Here is a 15,152-nt window from a genome sequence, read left to right on the forward strand (position 1 = left end):
TTCTACAATATGGGTCTAGAAAATCATATGATAGTATTATCAGTTACGCAATTGCCACTCTCTATCTCGTCTTGACTCGTTGTTCAATTAATGGATTTATTCAAAATCTTTTTTATCATACATAGCCCCCCAATTCTCTGAAGTTCGAATCGTAATGTCTGTCGGTATTGTGGACCGTTCCATTGAAACCTAAGTTACCTAACCTATTTAGTAGAAAACTCCGTCGGAGTCCGTGATACACCACCGTTTACTACTCACGGGTCGTATTATGGATACCCTGATGAATTCAGAATACCCGAGGAGGTTCATATGGAGAAGGTGAAGGAAAAGAACAAATATTAGCTTTTGGCCGATTGAACCAGTTGACCTCGCAACTCGTTTCTGTTAAGGTTGACCTTCAGGGCTCCCCTTCCTGGCACCTTTGTTTTTGACATGGTAATGTTGGATGAATAGGTAAGCACATGTATTAACTATTAGTCAACTATATCTTATAATCTACCATTCCCGACAGCCCTGGAGTGTCTCACATCAACAGGGCCGGGCAGTCAGCAAATAAAACCTTACAACCTTGTAACATTTGAAGTGTTGGATCGGTGTGGGTGCCGCATTCAAATGTTGGTCGATGTCTTGGGTACCTTCGTGAAGACACTGCGAGACCACCCATCAGATCCCATAACCGACTCCTTCACAAGTAGATATCCACCCCAACGAGGCATAAGCACTGCCCACACGGTGTAGTAAACAGCTCCCATTGCAAACACGCCCAGCGCCACGACGCAGTGTAAGTAATAAGGCAAGCTCTTGTAGACATTTTGCCCGGCATCTGGAGGAATATATGGCGTGACGACGAGATAGATGTTCGATAGCAGGAAGAATCCCGTAACAGGGAGCGATGCTCGGATACCAGGGTTCCAATTCGGGAACTTGGCCTTGTTGAAGTAGACGTAAATTAAGCCGCCAGATACGAAGACGTTGACGATCGATAACGGGTATGAGATGAGGCTACATATATCTGAGTGAGTCACATATATCCCGGGATAAGGCTCTCTTGGTCTCGTCAAAAACTTACTTCAGAAGAAAGTTGTAGGCATCGCCTGGAGGTGGAGCAAGCAGGATGATAACTGAAACGATGTAGTGTTCGAATAGGCCCGCAGCAGGGGAGTTGAAGGGCCAGTTGCTGGCGAAAACGCTCGAGAGGGGGAGAACACCCTCACGACCCAGTTCTTGAACAACTACAAAGGAATAGTTAGTAAATCAACGAGCAGTAAAAGTGGCAGCCTTGAGACCCTGAAAGGTGAATCTTACTTCGACCCTGTGAAAATAGAACCGATAGAACGTTTCCGAATGCCGATAGCGCTACGAAGACCGACATGACCTTCTCCGCTTGTTTGCCGAACACGTTCCCGAAGAATGCGGCAGCAACCACTGTCCCAGACTCCAGCATCTGTTCCTTCGGGACGGCGGCAAAGTAGGCAATATTGACCAGCATGTATAGAATGCCGACAGAGCCGATGGCCACCGGCGCCGCAATCTTAAGTGTACGAACGGGGTTTTTTGTCTCGCTCAAAACCTAGTTTATTTTGAACATTAGATGCAAAATTCTCCAAAATACCAAGAAAGTTCATGTGCTCAACTTACGTAGTTGGCATTGGAGTAGCCAATGAAAGACCAAATGACATTATACAGGGCCATGACTATACTGTAGCCACTCCCCTTGGTCCCCTCAAAGGCATTGCGGAAGTTATGGGGAGTCTCGATCTTGGTGTGACCAGCCAGGGCAGCCCAACCGGTAACAGCAATGAAAACGATGATCACGAGCTTAACAATTCCTAGCAAGTTGATAAGGCGAAGACCCCATTTCAGGGCGACGGCATGGATCAGAAACGCTGTGGACAGACAGGCAAGACCGATACCGCGCTGATTCCATCGTCCGACCTCGACATCCGCTGCATTCAGGATGTACTGGCCAAAGACAACGCTGTTGCTTGCTGCCCACCCCAGCAAGAAAGCGTAGGCTGCATACATAGCCGTGGCCAGGAACTTGGGCTTTTGATAGACATATTCGAGGTAGTTCTTTTCGCCGCCGTTCCTTGAACACGATTAGCCTAGTTCATACAGATTGTGCGGCTTGGTTTCGTTTGAAGGGAGCTTGGTGATCCTTGGGTTTACGTACTTGGGGATTGCGGTGCCCCATTCGAGGTAGACAGCTGTGCCTGCCATGGCGATGAAGGTACCGATGACCCACATGAATAGCGCTAAGCCGACACTTCCAGAAAGCTGTAGGATGGTGCCTGGCGTGGCAAAGATACCTGTACCGATCACCCGATTAAAGATGAGGAGCGTGGCGCTGAATATGCCGATCTGTCGACGACTATCGGGCGTTGCTTCGAAGACATGTCCTTCATCTGTATGTTGTCAGAGTCGCTAATCACGATCCAAATATTCGTAGGTCAATGAAAAGGAAGCCATACATAGTCCGGAAATCCCGTCTGCTGGATGAGGAATATCATCGGTAGGTCTTGTTCGGCTCACGAGGGACTTCGAGTCCGAAGACTTGCCAATATGGGTCGACGATGAATCCGCCATGGCGGCTTTGGATTGCTATCGTGATGGGACCACGAGAATTGTGAAGAGCAAGAGGAAGGCCAGGTCCCGGCGGGAAGGCGCACGGGTATTTTACATTTATTTGTTCCAGCTCTTTGGGATGAAATCTGATGATTGATTCTACTATATTGCGCGTAACTGGAGAGTGTAGAATGGTGTGCTGCCACTAAATGTGATGCAATCTGCCAACCCGTCTGGATGCAACCCTATTCCACCTGGGCAGCTGGAAAGCCCCATTTAGAAGCCGTAATACTTGGAACTGAGAGAGAGAGATATCGGTCAATTTTTATTTTCAGATTTGGTATTTAGTTAATTAATCAGAAATTTCCACATAGGAAGCACTCTTTGAAGCTCATTTGCCCATACTTGTTGCTTACTCTCAAATGCTGCAATTGTTCTAGAATGAAGACCTCAGATAAAGTTAGCCTCGATTCTCGGGAACTTCCAATAGATCAGGCCGACATCTAGACCCGAATGGATCTACAGGGTCTAGTCGGTTCCAATTGGAGTAAATGACCGGCATCATCATCATAGCACGTATTGAACGAAGTTTCAGAACGCCGAACCCTGGAACATTTGAATTTCTCAACTTGGAATTTCTGCAATATTTAAATCATGTTATAGACATGTGTCAATACACTTTTTAAAGGATGGCCTTCCAGCCTAGAAGTAGTCGCCAATGCTCGGCGAGACGTCGCCAAGAACCACGAGGGCAAATAAGACCCGTTGAGATCAATCACGCCATTGGTTCCGAGGTTTACCCCAGATGATGCAGCGAGGTAACATCTATTGCGTCGTGTAATGTTTAAAAATAATCATTTGAACATTTGAAGGCTACGAATTCAACATCAACATTGCATGTTGGCACAAGGACTGGATTCCAAAACAAACTTTCAAAGCATGGCTCATCTAGGCATCACATATATGCAAGTATTTCCACCAATTCCATTCCGCCCTGGAAGGTTCCAGCCAATCCTAGTCTCCGTTGATGACCAAACTCCCAGACCTAGTGCGTCGAGCTCCAAAAGACAATAAAAAGACAAAACAAAGTTAAAAAAGGGCCAATCTGTATATCACAAGTCCAGACAAACGCCAATAGAATCAACACCAAAAGAAAATACGTGCCTAGAATAAATCAAGAAAAAAAAAACAATAATCAACAAATAACAATAAGCAAATGAATCAACTCCTCTTCCCGTGTGCATGGGATATATGGCGGGCGTAATGAAATTTGGACAAGAATTGGGAGGTATCGTCGAACGATAGATACCCCTCAACAAATAAAGCAGAAACAAATGGTAAATTATATCATAAACCAAGTCACAGGGTGACAAAATTGGGACGAGAATTTCTTAAGGGTCGATGTTGAGGATTAGAAAATTCATCGAGGCGGCGTAGCTCCTGTGGCGTGCGAGATAGGAACCAGATTGGAAGATGGCATACGACCACCACCTAGTGTGGGCGTTGGTAGTGATGATCGTTTCGAGAGGACGGCAAGCTTTTTCCGGAGAGATGTCAGGCGACCACGCATGCTAGAGACCACTATATGATATATTAGTATCTGGACATAATGGTGACGAATCAACGTTTGTCACTTACACTTGACAACCACCTGGCGATCCTCCCCCTGTATGTCATCCGAGGAGTTCTTATCGCTTGTGTCTGAAGCACCATGCGTAACGCCAGATGTCGAACTTGATCCGTCATCTTCTAGGACTGCCTCTAGCATGCGGATAGCTGTAACGTAGGCAATCTCGCATCCAGCAAGGTCTTCACTGGTCAACTCATTAATGGCTGCAGCCCGACTCATTTCCAGTGCCCGGTCAAACATCAACTTCTCGGCAGTGACTCCAGGGCTGACAACAACATCGGCTGATCCGCAAGAAGCCGCAGTGGAACCAACGGAACGATTATTCAAGTGGGCCGGATGATCGAGTGGTAAGCGCATTTGGGCTTCAATGAGCTTTAAGCGGACAAATTCAGCCTTCTCCAGAACTTCATTGAACCGGCTTCGAACCCACTGGACGACATTGTTGATTCGAGTACCAGCCAGTGCGCTTGTACCATCATTTCGGTTGGACTGATCGCCATATGACTCTTCTCGGTTCTTTCGTGACCACCATGCACCTGCAATATCCATGGACTTTGCAAGTAATGACAGAGCTTTCACATATAGAACTAGTGCTTCCTCAGAAAGGGTGATAATGGCGTCGATGGTCAAGCCATCATCACCAGAGTCATCGGCATCAGTGGCTCCAGTCGGTCTCGAAGGGTCAATGTTTGCTGAAGGTGCCAGTGGAATAAGCTGCTTATACTTGACTTCAGCGAATCCATAGACAACATCACTGCGGGTTGCACATTCTTCAATCACCGAGACTGTCCTGTAGTCTTCATCGGCGGCAGCATTGGTCTTGGGCCCCTCTCCCATTAGCATCAGGCTCACCTGAGCAGAGGGATAGGCTGGGAAAGGGTTATAAGCTAGAGGTGGTGAACGCCCTCCTTTTGTAGCAGCCATCGGGGGTGAAAAGCCTATACCGAAAAGACGACCGCTAGCCATGTTCAGAGCTTTGGAAATCGCGGATGTCGCCGAAGTTGGGCTCTGTCCATAGCGACGCTCATACGAATGCTGTCGTTGGTGCGTCGAGTCTGCCCGGGCGCGATTAGAAACAATTTGCATGGCCTTGGAATGCGAGTTCGATGATATGGTCGGGAGACCCTGGGTTGTCGCACGTCGAGACGTAGCGCCCGTCTGTCCCCGAGCAAATCCACCTTGAATCCGTGGGCTGTGTGCCAGCTCATCAGCAAAAGCGTTAACTTCAACTGCTCGCTTTTCCACAACAACATAGTCCCTCTCAAAGGCCACCTCTTGCGCCGCTCGTTCATTTTCCTCTTGAGTTCGTTCAACCTGTGATTTAGACGGCCCAGAATAGGTATTGCGGTTTCTCTGTCGTTCCATCGCACCCGCCGCAGAATTACGATCAACGAGTTCCTGTCGTCCGGGGGCGGTAGCTTGCGTGACTGGACCTGGCCGTTGTGGCGGGGTACTGCCTCGGGGGTGGTCTTTGGAAATGCCCGATGCTGGCCTATCTGCACTTCCTACCCGACGCATCGGTGAAGAACCCAACGGGGTGTCTGTTGATTTCTGGCGGTTCACGGAAGTTCGGTGGGGGGCTGGATATGCCATGGGGTCTTCTTGATCGGCAAGGTATGGTGAATCTTTATCGGATTTCGAATCTGGTCGAGCCTCCGCTCCGTATGGACTTGGCTCATTGGCGTCTTCTGTAGAAGAACGTCGTGGAGGTTGAGGTAGATCGTCTCCCAATAACCCGGGAATCTGATCAGTGATCACAATATCATTGAAGAACTCAGGAAAGTTCAATCTTTCCACCGGGTTCCGCTTCAAGAGACCCCGGATCAGCTTCTTGATATTATCGGATGCTGGATTTTCCTCTGGAAATCGGATTCGATCCTCCCCTTTCTCAATCCTGCGGAGTAGCTCAACGTGATTTGTCGCCCTGAATGGAGGTCGTCCCACGACCATCTCATAAAGCACGGTTCCAACGGACCACAAATCAGCTTTGGCGTCGTATTTTTCATACCTAAGGATCTCAGGGGCCATATATAGTGGGGAGCCACACAAAGTTTCAGCTAGCGAAGTCGCCGGCAGTGACCGCGCGAATCCGAAATCTGCAATCTTTAGCATTGGTAAAGACACCAGCCCGGTAATCGGCTCGTAAGAGTCATCGCTGCCCTTGAAAGGTACTACTTGGGCCGTTCCACTTCTGTATGAGGAAGGTGAAGGGCAAAGTAAAAGGTTTTGTGGTTTGATATCCCGATGGATGAGGTTTCGATCTCGAAGAAATTTCAAAGCGCTAGAAAGTTGTTTCAGGAAATGTCGAGTCACGACCTCATTCAACGCTCCGCCCGGTGGATTTGGATATTTGGCAATCATATTCTGAGTGTATCGATGACCGGCAAGGGTATCACGACGCTTAATAAAGAGTGAAAGATCCCCCAACGCACAGTATTCCATAACCAGATGGATATGTGAGGTGGACTCATGGCAGTCGATGAGCGCGACGATATGCGGATGGTGTAGGCCCTTGAGGATATCGATTTCGGAGGAAAGGTTGTCTTTTAGCTTTTTGTTCAGCTTCGACATGTTGACAGACTTGATGGCTACAAAGGTGCGGGATTTCTGTATGAGGCTCAAAGGTTAGTGGGCAAAGCTCAAGCAGCTTCTCCGGAGGTTGCTACCCCATGACTCACAGTATGAACACCCTGATAAACTGTTGCAAAGCTCCCTCGACCGATCTCATCGAGCCTTGTGTATCGCCCGATGGACATCTCGGGGCGGGTAGACTCGCGAGACCTCCGCGAGTGTTGAGAAGTCATGGTTGTCGAGGAGCAGCGGTAAGGCTGCTCAAAGATCCCACAGAGAAGCTCTGGGGACGATCCGAAGTCAACCACCCCCCGTCAACCACAACTACCGCAAAAGTACTGGAGGCAGCTGGCACAGGTAGAGGCCCATCAGGGGAGCCAGGATGAAATGTGTAGAGTGTAGGCAATCCTGAAAGGATGGAAGAGCGAAGAAATACGAGAGCGGTAAATGGCGTGTAGTAAGTGGTGCCGTGAAACTAGATCGGTTCAAGCGGCTCAGTTGCTATGATGCGGTCAAGGATTAAGAATACCCCAGCTCGCGATCTACAGGATAAATGATGTATGCAGTTTATCCAGTGATAGTTGGGAAGGACCGGTGAGGCAAAGTGATGATGTATTGGAGCTTTGAAGGACCTGCAATGAGGGGAATATAAAGGGGGGTGGGAGTGAACCAAAGTTTTGGAGAATACAAGGTCTAATGAGAGAGAAGGATGATGTGATGATTGAGGCGGGAAAGCTGGACCCAAGGACCGTGAGGGGTGTGACCGCCAAACGGGAATGAGTGTGATAGGGCGAGGGCGGTCAGGAGGGGTGGGTCACTAGATCGGATGGAAATCCAAGATGTCTTGGAATCTTAGGGTATTATAAGAGATATAAGAGATAGAAAGAATAAGAGAAGGAAAGGAGAAAGAAAGAAAGAATTCAAAAGATAACAAGGGGATATGAGAAAAGGGGGAAAAGTAGATCATGCAGGCGTCCATTGAGTACCTGGGTACTTTGGATCTCCGTCAAGTCACCTAAAATATGGGGGAGTTTTGGCTTATCGAATCTATTGGACGCGATTAGATAAAGCCCGAGATCGGCGCGATAACGCCTCCCCTCAAAAGCTTATCGCTAAAAGAAAACCAAGGATGCGAGAGCGTGAATGAAAGTCGTATAGATTGGATACATAAGTCATTATGTAGTATACAGGATTTACAAAGAAAGAAAAAGGCAGAGTCCGCCATTCTATACAAGGCTCCACTATCCCCCATCAAACACCTAAGCCCCGCACCAACAGCCACAGCACCACGGGCACCACGACGTTATCATTGCAACCAGTGAGGATCGCTTCGGTGGCGCTCGTCCCACCTGCCGCTAACCCAGACTTGCAGGCTGTCCAAAGCCAGAATCGAACAGTCGAGGTGGGTGCCTCGACCCATTCGCTCCCAGCCACTGGCCATCCTCCCACCATCAGCCAGGCACGAACAGCCAGCAATCCAACACTGACCGCTACCACAAAAGCCACGCTGCCTTCCAGTGATTTACCCCCGCCCCAAAACCATTTCAACCGTCCGTACCGACGCCCAATAAGCGATGCGGCAGCATCGCCCATTCCAACACAGATGACTCCACTGACCATGCTGACGTCGCGCGCAGGCACATCCCATCCCATCCAGGGCCCGTCATCATTGCGAGCAAGATCTGACAATGATAGCCAAAGTGGGATAGAACATCCGATAAGCAAAAAAATATGCGAAATAATGACGGGTCCACGGTGATCGCGCCCATCTACATACGGTGCCAAGAAGTATGTTAGTGGCCGAGAGATGGGAGGTAGCTGGGATGCACGGAAGAGGTCCAGTAGCAAGAATATCGCCAGTGCCAATCCAAGCGCTAGCGCACAGAATGTCGGATCCACAAACACCGTAGGCAAAAACATCAACACCATCGTTCCATGAAATACTTTGCGCCGTGTGTCAACCTCGACGACCGAGCTAAGTTGGAACACAACGGCCAGCCCCATCACCAAGACCAGGACACAGTAAGCACTCAGTAAAAGACGAGTGTTGGCAGGGCCGAAGGTAGTTTGGCGAATATGTTCAATCCGCCCGAACCAGCAGAATTCATCTTCCAGGGTCACGTCCGGGCGCGGGGGCAGTTGAATCCAGTACTCCAGATTCGTCATCAGCACCCAGAACCGGACTGCCGATATGTTACCAAACATGTATCCAATAGCCCATCCAAATGGATCTTGGCCTTGCAGGGCCCGGTCGGCAATGTACTTCCGGATGGGCCCCAGGATAATTGCCAGTGATACAGCGTAGATGTAAAGTGCATACAACCATTTGCGGACTTGCGCTTGGGCTGCGGTCATGGATAGAAATGAAGCGAGTCCAGGCCCCATCAATTTCTTGCGACGGCCACCGGGGGTAGTTCGGACCCGTTTTTCCTCCTGCACTGCCTCATCTAGAACTGAGATAGTGTGTCGGCGGCGCTGTTGCTGCCGCTGCTCAGCTCGATATTCCCTTCCAAATGCTTCCTCGAAAGTAGCATTGTCAAGTCTAGGCACGGGTTCGGCAGAGGGGGCCTTCTCGCGTATAGTTCTCGCATGACGCGGCATGGGAACGGCACCAGGGCCATCACTGTCCGATGTAGGCTCATCGGAGAGACCTGTCCCACTCAGCTTTTGACAGAGACGGTGGTCGATCATGTTAATGAATCGCCTTGGTGATTGTGAGCTTTGCAGTGAGCGACGAAACTTCCAGCTGGGAATCCGAGCGAGAGTGACCTCCCAACGCAGGACATCTCGGCCTAAAACAAATATACACATCCCGCCTAGCCATAGCAACGCTTTCAAGATCTCTGCCTGGGGCGAGGTCGCAAACAAGTACAAATTCAATAAGGCAGTGGTCAACAGCTGAAGCTCAGCAGGAAGAATACTGGTAGTCAACAAAAAGTCTAAAGTGGGTATCAACGCTTGATGCAAAGGAAAAAGAAGAATCAAGGATTCCGCATCGTGCCCACGGAGCGTCAGCGGTTTGGGAATGGTAGAGTCGAGCGAGAAGTGTTCCGAAACGAGGATTGGCACCAATGTGACCATCCAGTGAGGAAGACTGAAGCCATTGGACCAATTATGTAATGGGATGACGGGTGCGGGGAGAGAGGAGAGGCTGAGGATGATGTTCGGAATTATCAAGGCCGGGCGATGGCTTGCCAATGTGATCGAAACGAAGATCGGAATGAGAATCGGGTAGAGCAGCGGAGCGGGGTCGAAGCTCGCGGGAATGTCGAAGAAGGGCCGTCTAGATAATCCATACGAACATTCGCGGCTCCTTGTAAGACGGAGGATAACGGGGTATGAAGCATACAGTCCGATGAGTAGGAGACCGTGAGTGATAAGCTCTGCGCCAAAATCAGTATAGATTCCATATCAGATGGATTCGGGCGCGCAAAAATAAAACAAAGAGTTGGCGTACCTTTTCTCCATTCCCAAGCAAGTGAACGCGCATCTCTCTGTAGCAGAACCACCGCCCCAACTGAGAAGAGAAGCGCCATCTCCAACAAACGGCGCAGGATCTCAACCCGTCTCTTCGCCCTTAATTTCCGGGCCTCCTCTGCCTCCCCCTCTGCCTGTTTCTCGTCGGAGCTTCTCCGGGAGCCCCGACTAGATTGTCGGGCAAATGATGGCCATGGGTGTAGGGAAGGCAACCAAGCATCGGAGTCGCCGACGCCATTTCCGCCCGAGCGCAAACCCTTTCGTGGCCGGAGTGGTGGCGCAGGAAGGCCTCTTAATATCCCTGTACTCTCATCATCTGCCTCTGTGCCACTGTCGCTGGGTGTCCGCGAGGACTTGGAGTAGGAAGTGAGTGGTTGTAAACGGTCGCCTTGTTCGGAGGGAGTGCGGGATCCGAGACGTCGTCGGTGGTGATAAGGATGCGGAGAACGAGTGAACTGGCGCAAATCTTCGGGGATCAATTCGGAGCTTGTGGCAGGCGTGCTACTGCGGGTGAGCACCTCCTGTTCGTCCTGGCCCCGCGGTGAATTCATAGCGCCATTCCTTATGTTAATGTGTACGTCATCCCTGGGGAGGAGATAGAACGATGGTGTATTCGGGAAGACAGGCAGTTGCAAAGGCGGGTACTTGAAATCAACCCCTTAGCACAATACAAAGAGACTGAGAGAAAAAAAAGTTTAAAAAAAGATCGAGAAGTGAGAGTTTCGGAGCATCGGAGTCGGAGAACAACGTGGATGTTGTTATCTTGGCTAAACGCGGAAAGGGATTTTGCCTATCACATGCTCATGATGACTTCCATTGTCATTGCGACTCGCTTTTTTGTACTTCAACTCAATTCAGATTTGGAAATTTCATAAGACACAAGCTATACAATTATTCTGATCATCGCCCCTATTTTACCAACTTCTAAGATGCCTCTTCCAGCCATTAAACCCGATTCGTTCGCAAACGGACGACACGCCACACGCCGCACGCCACTGGGCCGAGCGAAAAAACGTTAGGTCCTGCATCAGACATTCCGATAACAGAATCTGACGTTTTTCATGCACGTCTGGATCAAGTCTAGATCGACCGCTTAAAGAAATAATATGCAAAAAAATGCAGCTGGCAGCTCACCGCTTCCTTATTGACTAATATGACTTTCAAAGTGATTTGCTCTCGAGGATTTTGACATACTATCAAATAGTTTCATTTCGAGCTCTATTTCATTCATCGTTTCAATCATTCAGACTTTGATGTTGGCTGCAAATCAGGAGGAGACTTGCTCTTTCTGTACAATAACGGCGGCCTTCAACGGTCGCCCTTCACGGCCCCAGATGGACCGGCATGGGACCACTTGGCCAGGCCAGAGCTCCTCAGCCATGGGTTGCATGGTATAGAGAACCACTTGGGAAAGGTCTTTGCTCTTGCAGTGGGCTGATATGGCTGAGCGCAAATTCTCTTCTAGCGATCCCAGTGACCCATCACTCGTGATCTCCTGGCAAATGTAGCTGTATCCGCCATCTGTAGTCGCAGAGACCGAGTCCCGGCTGGTTTCCAGTTTCACTTGTTGGCAGCGACTGCCCAGACCCTGCCATTCAATATCGCTGCCACGGGGAAGCTCATCGACTTCAACAGCAAGGAATGGCGAAACAGTAGCTGCAAGTTCATCTTCTGCATCAAGAATTGAGAACTTGGGCAGGCTGGTAGAGACTTCCTCGGGCGTAAGCTCTTCCGCTCGGCCTCCGTACTTGATATCCCACGCATCAAGCTGCGGACCCTCCTCATCCGAGTCTTCAGGCTCGACATTATCGGGTCGGGTATGCACCTTCTTCCAGAGATGCCATGCCACCTGGGCTTGCGTCTGAATGTGCTCTCCGCCAGTCAAAAAGGCTACACCTCCCAGCCACCAGTCCACCTGCATTTCTGCGCCAATTCTCCACAGATGCTGAAGAGCCAGCACAGCGCGGAGACGATAATCCTCGAGCCATGATTTGCCTTCCGTGGCCACTTCCATTGAAGCCGGTTCAAGAGGAATCTGGCCAGCAATGTAGACCACTCTACTCTCATCTTGTAGAGGAATAGACATGGCTTGAGAGTAAGGACCAATATTGGCTGGAGCCCAGTATGACCGTGATTGAACATGCAGACCCTGGCGCCGGTTACGTGGTCCCATGTCCACCACGAAGGAAACCATTACCTTCACGTCGGATGGGAGCGAATCACCACAGGCGACAGTGACTCGTGCAGGAGGGTTGGGCTTCTTGAATAATGAGACGTAGACCGCATTCATCTGCGCGAAGTCTGCCATTGAGCGCAACAACACAGTAGCAAAGACGATATCCTCTGTAGACCGGGTTCCCGAATCAGAAGTAAACGACTTCATCGCAAGCTGCACTTTGTCGGCAATCGCCCTCATCTGGTCGCCAGCATCAAGACCAGCTTCTGGCGCCACCAAGTTCGCCATCGTCCACGTCGATGTAGATTGATAGTAATGCGGCTCGCGGACAGACCAAGCAGGTGCCGTAACGGTATTCGTGCCAGATACTGACTCCGCCGCTGACCCAGCCTCAAACGACACAGCAGAGACATCCTTCAACGCAGTAGCAAACTGCGGATCCAACAACGCCGGTCTCCTCACATCACTGGGCTCATACTTCTTCTCCCCTTCATCGTCTTCGGCGCCCTTAGCCACACACCTGGCCCCCCTCAACTTCAAATAACCCACACCCCCCTCCTCACTCCCAACATCCCGGCCCTCGATCTCAATTCGACTCTTCCAAAGAAAAGAAGGCCCATCAAGCGCCAACGTCTCATATTCACCTCCCTCTCCCAAAACCGCACCCTTGATATCCTCCGCAGCCGCAAACCTGCCCATTCCCCTAGTCATGCGCCTCCGCAATGCGCGTCCCGCATTCCCAGACCCAGACACATTCTCCCACAGATACCCATCATCCAGTCCCCCAGACGCAACCTTAATTATCCTAGCATCGCACCCCACAGCCGCCATATCCTCCAGCAACCCGGCCTCCCGCACAGCAAGAAGATCCGCGTCCCGCTCCACCGGCGCCGGCAGCGAAGGATACATCCACAACCAAGCGAGCGGAACAAGGCCCAAACGGCCGGCGATATTCTCAATCCGGGTGCGCTGGTACGTGGACAAGATGGCGCCGGCCGAAACGGCATTCGCTTCGGGATGAGCCTGCATAACACGTCGCAGAAGCGGAACGAGGGACTCTGTCTCGTCTTCGGCGGGGCTGGAGCCGGAGCTGGGGCTGCTTTCTGCAGCTTGGTCTGCTGCATCGTGTCGGTATACTCGTGAGGTGTCGAGTGCGCCGCCAGTGATTGCGGCACGGTAGAGTGGGATGCCAAGGGCGGATTCGTATAGTGGGATTACGCTGTGGCCGATTGTTTGGTACATGAAGCTGTCGATGTCGGCTTCTTCATCTTGGTCGGTGTCGGGGGTTTGGGATTTTTGTCTTAATTCTGGGTGTAGGTTTGCTAATGCGACGACTTTGTGGCCGTTGCGGATGCAGTGTAGGATGGAGTAGAGAGAGTCTTTTCCGCCTGAAATTAAGGCAATGACGTTCAGGCCTTGGGGAGGTGGTTGGGGTGGCATTTTTTGCTGCTTTGTAGGGATTAGGGAAATCCTGTATGTTTCTGCGGTTCCAATTCCCTTTGCTCTAAGTCGAGCTGTTGAGTAATCTGATGCTTGGGGGGTTTTTTTTGGTTCTCCCCGCCTTGTGTCTTATCTTATCGATAGTGTGATAGTAAGCCATTGCATGTATAGATGCCCATACCGGCTCTGTTTTATACTTGAATACGTCATTATCTTGCTAAGAATCTTTGATACATTTTGGAAATTTAAAGATACAAGAGATTGGAGGCTAATTATCAGTTTTTAAATCTCTCACATTAAGAGCGAGTCTACTGCATGCGGTACATGTGTTGTGTACTAGACCGCGCGTCCAACTGGTCAACTTCATGGGAATCATGTGTTGAGATCAAGTCTTTACAGTGCACAGAGTAAAGGGCACTCATAGATTAAGGTTAATAAGATGGGTCAAGAGGAAGAATTCAGGTCTCATTCCAACAACCGGCACCTGCGTGGTCGAGTGGCAAAGCGCTCCCACATCACCCAGGTGGTCTTCTCAATAGTTAGCCGTTGGGACTTGAGAGACGGGTGTTGGTTATACTGATAGATGTGATGTTTGCCCATATCCATGATATCTACCATTTGGGCGTGGGAAGCATGCCCTTACTAGTACTTTAAGCTTACAATAGATAAAAAGATAGTTGTAGAGAGAATGATGCTTGTAATTTGAAGTTGCTAAATCCATACTGGATGAAGATGACCTGAGACCAACACAAGGGCAAAATGCAATACAAGAAGGGGTATGAAAATGGGGGGATGATGACAAGAATGATAAAAAAAAAAGCGGCCAAATTAACTTATACACGAATGTGACCAGCACAAGTCAAAGACAAAAAAAGGGTGAAAAAAATATTACATCGAAATAAGACAGTGAAAAAAGCAGGATGGACGAAACGGATGGAAGAAGGGAAAATGGAAGAGAACTGAAGGGTGAGAAAAAAAATGACAAGGGCCACCAAGTTTTGAAAAACCAGGATTCAAAATGGCCCAGGGGGAAGAGAGTCGAACTGCCCACGTTGTTGTTTTTTTGTGTTGGTTCAAGTGGAAGAGACAAAGAAAATCGACAAAAGAAATGACAAAGGAAATCGAACACCCAGATCCTGCCACCTGTACCGCAGAGGCAGGATGCCATCTATTTTGGTTCTTGTTTCGTCTTTCCTCTTTCATGGACTCCGAAAACGTTGAAAGAAATTTCTCCAAAAAACAGCCCTCGGGCATGTTTGTCCCCGATTCCGATAAAGAGATGCAAAAAAAGAA

At 49.7% G+C, this 15,152-nt stretch overlaps 4 protein-coding genes across 4 annotated transcripts; all 4 read right to left on the bottom strand.

Moving 5' to 3' along the window:
* Positions 1 to 608: 608 nt before the first annotated feature.
* Positions 609 to 2,586, bottom strand: N7466_007528 (high affinity methionine permease; the record flags this gene model as incomplete). Its single annotated transcript, XM_057166917.1, has 6 exons — positions 609 to 1,002; positions 1,070 to 1,232; positions 1,306 to 1,570; positions 1,639 to 2,089; positions 2,174 to 2,405; positions 2,472 to 2,586. The coding sequence occupies 6 exons, from the start codon at positions 2,584 to 2,586 to the stop codon at positions 609 to 611; spliced, it is 1,620 nt and encodes a 539-aa protein (XP_057019958.1).
* Positions 2,587 to 3,985: 1,399 nt separating this feature from the next.
* atg1 (serine/threonine protein kinase ATG1) lies at positions 3,986 to 6,999 on the bottom strand (the record flags this gene model as incomplete). Its single annotated transcript, XM_057166918.1, has 3 exons — positions 3,986 to 4,146; positions 4,204 to 6,802; positions 6,874 to 6,999. 3 exons carry the CDS (start codon positions 6,997 to 6,999, stop codon positions 3,986 to 3,988), a joined length of 2,886 nt encoding a protein of 961 aa, XP_057019959.1.
* Positions 7,000 to 8,017: 1,018 nt separating this feature from the next.
* N7466_007530 (putative phosphatidate cytidylyltransferase) lies at positions 8,018 to 10,794 on the bottom strand (the record flags this gene model as incomplete). The annotated part of the gene is made up of 2 exons (XM_057166919.1): positions 8,018 to 10,149; positions 10,224 to 10,794. 2 exons carry the CDS (start codon positions 10,792 to 10,794, stop codon positions 8,018 to 8,020), a joined length of 2,703 nt encoding a protein of 900 aa, XP_057019960.1.
* Positions 10,795 to 11,510: 716 nt separating this feature from the next.
* N7466_007531 (diphthine--ammonia ligase family protein) lies at positions 11,511 to 13,859 on the bottom strand (the record flags this gene model as incomplete). The annotated part of the gene is made up of 1 exon (XM_057166920.1): positions 11,511 to 13,859. The coding sequence occupies one exon, from the start codon at positions 13,857 to 13,859 to the stop codon at positions 11,511 to 11,513; it is 2,349 nt and encodes a 782-aa protein (XP_057019961.1).
* Positions 13,860 to 15,152: the final 1,293 nt, after the last annotated feature.

Source organism: Penicillium verhagenii (genome assembly GCF_028828195.1).
Source record: "Penicillium verhagenii strain IBT 33310 chromosome Unknown utg000007l_segment0_segment0, whole genome shotgun sequence".
NCBI classification, from domain to species: Eukaryota; Fungi; Ascomycota; class Eurotiomycetes; order Eurotiales; family Aspergillaceae; genus Penicillium; species Penicillium verhagenii.